This window comes from Myotis brandtii, unplaced genomic scaffold (assembly GCF_000412655.1).
Source record: "Myotis brandtii unplaced genomic scaffold, ASM41265v1 scaffold303, whole genome shotgun sequence".
NCBI lineage: Eukaryota > Metazoa > Chordata > Mammalia > Chiroptera > Vespertilionidae > Myotis > Myotis brandtii.
In genome coordinates, this window is record NW_005361573.1 from 4,935,694 (window position 1) to 4,945,534 (window position 9,841).

Below are 9,841 nucleotides of genomic sequence, written 5' to 3' on the forward strand. Positions count from 1 at the left end.
GAGCTTCTTGGGTCACTTGGTTTTCCAAGTTGTGCCGGGCCTGTCAGCTTCCCTGAGCGTTCGTGTTTAATTTAAGCATAGCTGGAGCGACACGGGTTTCTTAAAGCTACAGGACGTTCTTGGTGGGAACAGGGTGAATGGAAGATAACCCTCCAGGAGGGCAAGGGACCTGGCGTGAGCAAATTCCCACGGGCCATGTTTTGGTAGCTGGCTTTGATTAGAGCGCCCCCACCCAGTGCAGGTGGGTCTGAGGATGACATGATGGGCTCTAACCTGCATGTCTGATAGCACTTTCTCCTCGCTGGGCCTGCAGGCTCCATTTCTTCCCCCAGGAATACCATCGAGACCTAACATATTTCCCAAGATATGTTTTATGTGTTTGTTTGCGGGGTTTTTAATGAGGAAAAGTGATCCCCAAGAGGATAGCAATCCCAGCTGGTCAGAGCTGGCTCGCACAGCACCGGAGGCAGCCAGGACGCAGACAGGCAGCTGTGGTCCCCTGGCGCACAGGGCTGTGTGACTCCCGTCCTGCAGACGAAGGGCGTCCGGCCATGGGTCTCAGGAATCGTGCATCCGATAAAGCGGCCTGTGCCGCTCTTCCCCAGGGATGGGTCAGAGCGGATCGGGCAGGTCGTCTCCCTTGTAGCCGCTAGTGTGCCCCTGCCACCTCTTCCCTTCATTTCTGAGTGTGACCCATTGTACCTTCAAGTTGAAGAAATGCCGGTGAAAGTGAACATTTTATCAAGGGGAATCTTACAGTGTGGCCTTTTGTGCTGGCTTCTTCTGCTTAGAGTGATGTGCTTATGGCTCACCCGTGTTGTAGCTTGCTGTGCGAACCAGCTCTGACCAGCTAGGATTGCTATCCTCTTGGGGATCACTTTTCCTCAGTCCGTAAGAAAACAGGCCTTCGTGCCCAAGGCGCTTTCTCTCCCTTCTGCTTCCCCAGTGGCTGTGCAGCAGCCCACCACCTGGCACACGCCCGCGGTGGACGACTTCGCCAGCTTCCAGCGCAAGTGGTTTGAGGTGGCCTTCGTGGCCGAAGAGCTCTTGCACTCAGAGATCCCGGCCTTCCTCCTGCCCTGGCTGCCGAGCCGGCCGGCCTCCTACGCGAGCAGGCACAGCTCCTTCAGCCGCAGCTTCGGAGGACGGAGCCAGGCCGCTGCGCTTTTAGGTAGGTGCCCGACCCACATAGGGCCTGGCGGTGCGCTGGCGGGTGGCTGAGGCAGAGTGGCCACCACCCAAGGGGACGAGGCCTGGGAACCGGGATCGAAGCTGCCGTGGCGGTCACACTGGCCATTGGGTCTGTGGGCACTGCAGGCTCCTGCGCTGGCTTCTGTGAGTGGGTCGAGCTCATTATTGTCCCGACCAACAAACAGTGTTCATCAGCGTCCCGCTCTCCCCAAGGTCACGTTCAGAGACAGAGGCACAATGAGCCACTTTAAATAAGTATTGGGTGGTGTACGGTGATACTTTCTTTTCCTGAGAGCTGAGGGAAGCAAGAGAGAGTCCCAAAGAACCCGACCCAGTGCCAGAAGTCCAAACGTCACTCTCACAGGGCGCGCCCCTCAGACCAGCACAGAGAGCTCTTTGCTCTTATGAGCTTGGCTACAGTCGCTCAGGATCGCCCCAGGTTAGAGGCAGAAAATCAGGGGCACTGACGGCAGCAAGTGTACCAACACGTTGTAGGAATGTGTTTTGCAAAACATCTGTTAGATTTGGGCTCCTTTTAGGTGGGGGCGGGACTAGCAGTTATTTGAAGAACGTCTTTTCCTTTAAAGTGCTCGATAAAAGGGCTTCTTCTGATGTGAGTCCCTCGTGCGGAATGTGCAAAACCAGAGAGTAGGGGCCTCGACCTCAGCACTGTGGATATTGGGGTCCAGATCATTCTGTGTGTGGGGGAGGGGGGGCGCTGTCCTGTGCCTCGTAGTGTGCTTAGCCTCTCAGACCTCTACCCACTGGATGCCAGTGGCACCGCCCACTGGCAAAACGTCTCCAGACATTGCCCGGCATCCCCAGGGGAGTGCCAAATTGCCCCCAGTTGGGAACGGCTGCTTGGGAGGGAATTGAAGATTGCAGGAAGGAGCCAAGATCGGGGAGCTCAGCAAACCGGGGAGGCCCACCTCCCTCTGCAGGTGTCAGGCCGGGCGAGGGTGTTTTCAGAGCTGGTGGGAGGAGTGAGCCGCCGCCCAAAGCAAGTGCTGTCCTCTGCCCTCGCGTCCCTGGGCTGCTCTAGTGCTTTCCGTGGGTGATGCGGCTGCTCTAGCCCTGCCCTGCCCCAGGCGGTGCCGTGCGATGACAGCCGTCATGCCCTGGTTTCTAGATCACTCATGAGTCGGCACTGCAGCAGGCAGACAGTTACCTCATTTACTCCTCCTCCCGTGCCGGAGCGATGCTGTGATTTATGTTGCAGAGTTCGTGACACTGAGGCTCAGGGAGGGGAAGGAATTTGCCCCAGGCTCTGCTTCTATGCAGTGTTAGGACTGGCGTGTTTTCTCCACCGTCTGAGCCCGGCCATACTGCACCACGGCCCCAGGAAGACAAGAGTCAGAGCTGGTCAGGGCTGGAGGGATTTGTGTGCCAGTTTCAATGAAACTTTTAGCATCGGAGCCACCGAATTCTTTCGCCTTAAGTATCGTAGCCAGCTGAGCAGTGTCCGTGGGACCCTGGCCAGGCCTCGGGGCGACCATGGGTGAGCGGGAGGCTTACACTGGGAGGAAGGGTTACCAGGAACAGGAGGAGAGGGGATGATTATAAGCGAGGTGGCCAGAGGAGAAGGCATGCAGGGAGGCTGTGACTCATCCACATTTCATTGATCAGAGCTCTCCTCTGTGGCTGCGTAGGATTTCTGAGCAGGAGACCCAGGGAGGATGAGCTAGTTTGATACTGACCTGGAATTTTTGAGTAACGCACGGTTGATGAAACAGGGCATTAGGCCTCATGATGAGGTTTCTTGAGGCAAGATTATAGAACTGTTGCCTTCCAGGGTCGAGACCAGAAAAGGGAGACTTGCCCTGGACTGTGATGTGGTTTGGATGGCTGGTCCAGTTGTGTCCCTTCGTGGGTCACTGGGATCAGAAGGCCAGGGGTTCAGCTGGCGGAGGTTCTGACTCTGATCTTGACCGAGACATTTTCCCTCCTTGGCTGCTGTTTCCTCAACTATAAATGCAGGGGCGGGATTAGATTGGGGGAGGTAAACTGTGGCTTACCTGCTCAAATCTGTGTATTTGTTTGTTTTATAATACATTTTCTTTTTTTTAAATATATCTTTATTGATTTCAGAGAGGAAGGGAGAGGGAGAGAGAGTTAGAAACATCAAATGATGAAAGAATCATTGATCAGCTGCCTCCTGCACACCCCCTACTGGGGATCGAGCCCACAACCTGGGCATGTGCCCTTGACTGGAATTGAACCGGGACCCTTCAGTCCACAGGCCGATGCACTATCCACTGAGCCAAATCAACCAGGGCATAAATTTTATTTTTAGAGTACTTTTAGGCTCGAAGCAAAATTGAGCACAAAGTAGACTTCCTATATGCTCCCTGTCCCAACACACACACAGCCTCCTCCACTATCAACATCTCCCACCAGAGTGGGATGGTTGTTATAATCGATGAACCTATATTGACATTATCATCACCCAAAGTCTATGGTTTGCATTAGGGTTCACTCTTGATGGTGTACATTTTATGGGTCTTGACAAATGTATGACGACATGTATTCACCATTGTAGTATCATACAGAGCAGTTTCACTGCCCTAAAAATCCATCTGTTTTTGTAAATAAAATCTACATTTACGTAATGCCTATGGCTGCTTTTGCACTATAATGGCAGACCTGAGCCATTGAAACAGTCTCTATATGAGACCGCATAGCCTGCAAAACCTAAAGTATTTATCTGGACCTTTACAGAAGTTTGCAACCCCTGGACTAGATGATTTCCAGGAAGCTTCTAGAATCTTCCCAGAAGCTTCTAGAATCTGCGATTTTTCTCTTAGATGATTCTGCAGTTTCCTATCTGGGTGTTTATTCTTCCTCCTCATCCCCTCCTCCTTCTCCCTCTCTCTTGGGGCCCCTCCTCTGCGCGGACATAGCTGCCACCGTCCCGGAGCAGAGGACTGTGACGCTGGACGTGGACGTGAACAACCGAACAGACCGGCTGGAGTGGTGCAGCTGCTATTACCATGGCAACTTCTCCCTGAACGCGGCCTTCGAGATCAAGCTGCACTGGATGGCAGTGACCGCTGCGGTCCTCTTCGAGATGGTGAGCGCCTCCTCTCATTGTGGATGGGGCCCTGGCTCGCTGTGCAGAGGGCTCAGTGGGTGCTTAGTAGCAAATCGTGTCACTTCAAGAAATACATCTTTTTATTGATTTCAGAGAGGAAGGGAGAGGGAGAGATAGAAACGTCAGTGATGAGAGAGAATCATGGATCGGTTGCCTCCTGCACGCCCCCTACTGGGGATCGAGCCCACCACCCAGGCATGTGCCCTGACCGGGAAGCAAACCGGCAACCTCTTGGTTCCTGGGTTGATACCCAACCACTGAGTCACACAGGCCAGGTGAGAAGGGTTTTTAGAGGCAAGAAATAGCTCTCTCCAGTCTCCTCCTCCCAAAAGAAACACCGGCATTGCAGACACATGGGCTGCCGGGAGGAACTGTGCGTAGCTCACAATTGCGAGTATTCGTCAGGAGGTGAGACTGCGCTTTCCTGCCCGGGACTGGTTGGGAGCCGGCAATCACCAACGTGCCAGTCAACGTGCGTGACGCCACCTGGCAGCTTCGTCCCCCGAGCAGTGTTTCCTCTCGTCTGCACCAGGTTGGGGGTGACACTGTTTGTGTCTGTGTTTTCCACCAGGTCCAAGGGTGGCATCGCAAAGCCACCTCCTGCGGCTTTTTGCTGGTCCCGGTTCTGGAGGGTCCCTTTGCGCTGCCCAGTTACCTGTACGGCGACCCGCTTCGAGCCCAGCTCTTCATCCCGCTCAACGTCAGCTGTCTGCTCAAGGAGGGCAGCGAGCACCTGTTCGATAGTAAGAGATGCTCCCCTCGGGGCTTCCGTCTCCATGAGTAAGACCAGACCCCTCTTCCCCCGAAGGACACCTCTGGGGAGCTAACCCACGTAGGCTCCTGCATAGAGAGCCTTCGGACAGGGGCCAAAGGATCTGGGTTTTAATCCTCCTCCTTCACTTAGTGACTGGGTAACCCTGGACAAGTCACTTAATGTCTCTAAGCCTCAAAATCCTTTTTATTTATTTTTTATTTTTGTATATATTTTTATTGATTTCAGAGAGGAAGGGAGAGGGAGAAAGAGATAGAAACATCGATGATGAGAGAGAATCATGGATCGGCAGCCTCCTGCACGCCCCACACTAGGGATCGAGCCCACAACCTGGGCATGTGCCCTGACCGGGAATCTAATCGTGACCTCCTGGTTCATAGGTCGATGCTCAACCACTGAGCCACACCAGCGGGGCTATAAAGCACTCTTTACACACACACACACACACACACACACACACACACTTGGGTGACCTCACAGTGTGGCTGAGGCAGGACCATTTTTGCAGTTCGGAAATGCCTAATGTGTGTGTATCTGACTATTTTAAGCCAGGCACCGCCTCATGGTGCTGTTTTTCATGTGTTGAGGGGACAGAGAGATGGTCCCGCACCGTCCGAGCCTCCTCTGGGGTTTTCCACCTTCACGGTGATAGCACAGGATAGCGCGAGGGGCTGGCATCGGGGGACATTTTTTGTGTGAGCTGATGGTTTTCTCTGCCACTCATAACCCCGTCATCAAGACCAGCCGCCTCTATGGGTTGCCATAGTTACAGCTGAACGAAAGGAGTCCTAGCTTCAAGGAATAAGGGCTTGAGTCTAAAATTCGATTTTCTTGCTTCTGTGCTGCTTCTCTTCCAGTTATCGCTCCTTCTGATAACAGTGAATTCAAACCCTTAAAAACCCGACAAGAATCTGCTGTGTGTGTGTTTTCCTATTAAAGCCAAAGCCTTTTTCTCCCTTGCTCTCCCGTTGCCCAGAATCCTCAGGTCTGTCCTAGATAGAAGAGTCCAAGTGGGGAAGGAGTGACGAGGCCACTGCAGGCACCCGGGCCTTGGGGATGTCTCCTGCAGTGGCTGCTCCAGTCCGTGGCACCTCCGTCCTGAGAGCGGCCCTGGCCCCTGGCCTGCTGCTGTGGGACAGGCTTTCAGCCCCCCTCCTGCCCCTCTTGGTCCTCAAGGCAGCCCCGCAGGAGGAGCAGGAGGAGCGGGGCTGGAACAACAAAGTGGGCGATGGGGGAGGGTATGTCCCCTCCCCTCCCCAGACGATCACTTTTCCAAAATTATTTTTATATCAATTTGCTTCCATTTCCCCACCCAGCTTATAATATTGCCTTTCCTCATAGGGAAATGGAAGATGGTCCTTGGAGGCAGATAACATGCATTTCTTTTTTATTTTTTTGTTAATCCTCACCCAAGGATATTTTTCCATTGATTTTTAGAGAGAGTGGAAGAGAGAGGGACAGACAGAGGAAACATCGATGTAAGAGAAATACATTGATTGGTTGTCTCCTGCACCAGCCCCAACCAGGGCCCTTGACCGGGATCAAACCCGGGACCCTTTGGTCTGCAGGCTCTATCCATTGAGCAACACTGGCCAGAGCCCTTAAAGCTCCTCTCCTTTTTGCACTGGGACATCATGCTCCTTTCCGCTGCTGACACAGGAGGTCATTGGAATGAGTCCTGGCAGCTCACACTGGCTCCTAAAGGCTCACGTTCGTCCCATCTTTAGATCCTGATGGAACGCAGGGGAGGGGAGGGTGAGAATATGTGGCTGTCACTTTCTTTGGCACATCCCCCCTTGGGGTAGAGGCTGGTCTTTCCGGAGGCAGGGCGGGTGGAAAAGCTGAGCCTGTGACCAAGGGGGAGGCATTGCCCAGAGCAGAGAAGGGCTCAGAAGGCCAGACCCCGGGCCAGTCGCGTACCTTAGGGTCACAGCCGAGCATTTACTCCTTTTCCCTTTCAGGCTTTGAACCGGAAACGTACTGGGACCGCATGCACCTCTTCCAGGAAGCCATCGCGCACAGGTTCGTCCCTTCCCAAGAGAGAACGGCAGGGAGGCCCTCGCGTTCGTCTGGAATAGCAGTTCCCAGAGCGAAGCCCCGTTTGTTTCATTTCTGGGGAAGCAGGGCTAGCCCCCCAATGTCACGTGCACTGCTTATCTCTGCTCGGACCCCGGCCTTGGTTTCAAAGCTCAGCGCACCCTCTCCAGTTCCCGTGGCTGTTGTTTTCAGACCTGATTTCCGTCACCTTCCAGTTGAGGGGAGAACAGAGCCCCCTCCTTAGCCTCCAACCAGACCTGAGACAGGCTATCTGGGAGATGACAGGAGATGAAAATTGGAATTTGTCAAGAGTCCCTTGACACATGCCGAAAAGACAGTCAGTGCTTAAGCAGCCATAGAGGAGTCAGTAGGCATTTCCTGGCACTTCAGCTGTGTTCCAGGGAAAGCCTTCCCCAGGCTCGGCTGTCCATCCCGGGGATAGTCAGTGAGGGGGCCAAGGACCATGTGGTTAAATTGCCTTTTTTTAAAAATATGTATTTTTTTTATTGATTTCAGAAAGGGAGGGAGAGGGAGAGAGACATAGAAACGTCAGTGATGAGAGAGAATCATGGATCGGCTGCCTCCTGCACATCCCACTCTGGGGATCGAGCACGAAACCCGGCATGTGCCCTGACCGGGAATGGAACTGTGACCTCCAGGCTCATAGGTTGATGCTCAACCACTGAGCCACACATTTTTTTTTTCCAAATAGCAATAATCGCGCCTCGGGTAAACCTCATTGGTTACGATACTGCCAGTGCGCAAAGCTTAAGTTGCCTTTTTAAAATGGAAGCTCCTTCCTGGTGACTTAAGGAAGAGATGAGGCAAGAATCTGGCTCAGGCTGATCTAGCCGAGGAAATGAAGGACTTGATTAGAAGTAGAGAGGAAGAGAGGAAAACCCAGGCCACGCCTGCACCTGATGGAATCAGCCTGCGGGCGATGGGCTTGCGAGGCGTGTTAGCCGGTCCATGTGTTTGCAGATCTGACTAATGTAGAGGCTACCACACAGCACCTCCCTGAGGAACTTGGTCCAGGAGAGGAGAGGGGCCTTTTACCTCCTGGAGTTCTGCCCGTGTCCCCGCCTGCGTTACATAAAGCGTCGGGCTCAGGGCAGGAGCCACATCTATTAATATGTCCTTTGCAGCACTTAGCAGGTAGAGCTGTGACAAATGGGCTTCACGAAATAGAAAAACCAGGAATAGAACAAGCCGGAGACAGAAGCCGGAAGGAACAGCCGTGCATGAAAAACGGCCTCTCCTGCCCATTCCAGACCGCAGGGAAGCAGAGCCCAGACTGGTGGTCCTCGCTTCTAAGAACAGAATTTCAATTAAGATACTTCATTTCCCTTCCGGGCCTTTAATGAGCACCTACTATGTGCTTAGTGTGGGAGACGAGGAAGGGAGAGAGGTGTGGCTACGGTATATAAAGATCAGGACCGTTTTCTGGAGGGCCTGACAGTCCTGAGGATGTGGTGGGCACCGTGGGAAGGTCTGATGGGGCAGCTGGGGGTGCCAGGAGCAGGGGATGAGGAAGAGGGCGGTGGGGAGGGGGCTTTCAGCCACCCGGAGGTGAACGGAGGCTGGGCGGGAGGAGGTCCGGTGAGCCATGGGAGAGGTAGAGATTGAGATGCAGCCGGGACAGACGGAAGCAGCCTGCATGTTCCATCTTGAAGGAGACCTTTCCAGACCCTGTTAGCCCAGCCTGTCGGAGTCCTGTTAGCCCCTGGTCCCGTGAGAGGCCCTCCTCAGTGCGTCTTCCTGTCTTTCCCTTAGGTTTGGGTTTGTGCAAGATAAATATTCTGCGTCTGCTTTTAACTTCCCAGCTGAGAACAAGCCTCAGTACATCCATGTCACAGGTGAGGCGCTCTGGAGAGAAGGGGGAGGGGGTGGGCCCCATGCACAGGGTCTGCACCCCGCCTGTGGTTGCAGAACCGCCCAGCCAACCCCGACCCCACCCGGGGCACTACCTGTGGCTGCAACCCAGTCCCCTCCCCTACTTCCAGGCACCGTGTTCCTGCAGCTGCCCTACTCCAAGCGCAAGTTCTCGGGGCAGCAGCGCCGGCGGCGCAACTCCACCAGCTCCGCCAACCAGAACATGTTCTGTGAGGAGCGGATCGGCTACAACTGGGCCTACAACACCATGCTGACCAAGACCTGGCGCTCCAGTGCCACGGGTGACGAGAAGTTCGCCGACCGGCTGCTGAGGGACTTCACCGACTTCTGCGTCAACCGCGACAACAGGCTGGTCACGTTCTGGGCGAGCTGCCTGGAGAAGATGCATGCCAGCGCCCCCTGAGACGGGCGGCGTGGGTCAGAGGATGGGAGGATGCCCGTCTGCTACTGATATGCAACGGGATCAGCCAGGCTCTGGGCGTCGATGGCAGTTTGCCACCGTCAGTGGGCGGGGGCCGCCGCCGCTTCCCCACCGTGTTCTTCCGCTCGAGGAGAAGGATTCTGGAAGCAGCTAGCGCCCGCCCAGAGCAGGTGGGAGGCCCAGATGGCCCGTGGGAAGGGGACAGGCAGCCCCCAGGAGTGTCCTCAGAGGGGGTGGCTCCTCCGAGAGTCCCCTCCTGCACCCCCTGGGGGCTCTTCAGAGCAGGATCCACACTTCCCACTAGGAGTGCGCACAGGATGTAAGATAATGTTGTGAAATAGTGTACATAGGCTCACACCGACTGTACATACCTGTACATAGCAGCAGTGGAGTAAAGTGCCCCGCGCGCCATCCCTGGCCCCAGCCTGGTTTCTGT

General features: G+C 54.6%; 1 protein-coding gene across 1 annotated transcript in view; it reads left to right on the plus strand.

Annotated features, from left to right (window-relative positions):
- Positions 1 to 9,575, plus strand: part of DEPDC5 (DEP domain containing 5) — a 64,016-nt gene extending 54,441 nt beyond the window's left edge. Inside the window, exons 36-41 of the mRNA XM_014542435.1 lie at positions 855 to 1,171; positions 4,092 to 4,261; positions 4,854 to 5,025; positions 7,016 to 7,076; positions 8,865 to 8,947; positions 9,095 to 9,575. Coding sequence (XP_014397921.1) covers positions 855 to 1,171; positions 4,092 to 4,261; positions 4,854 to 5,025; positions 7,016 to 7,076; positions 8,865 to 8,947; positions 9,095 to 9,387 — 1,096 coding nt within the window. The 3' untranslated portion in view covers positions 9,388 to 9,575. The remainder of the gene's footprint in view (positions 1 to 854; positions 1,172 to 4,091; positions 4,262 to 4,853; positions 5,026 to 7,015; positions 7,077 to 8,864; positions 8,948 to 9,094) is intronic.
- The last annotated feature ends 266 nt before the right edge of the window (positions 9,576 to 9,841 follow it).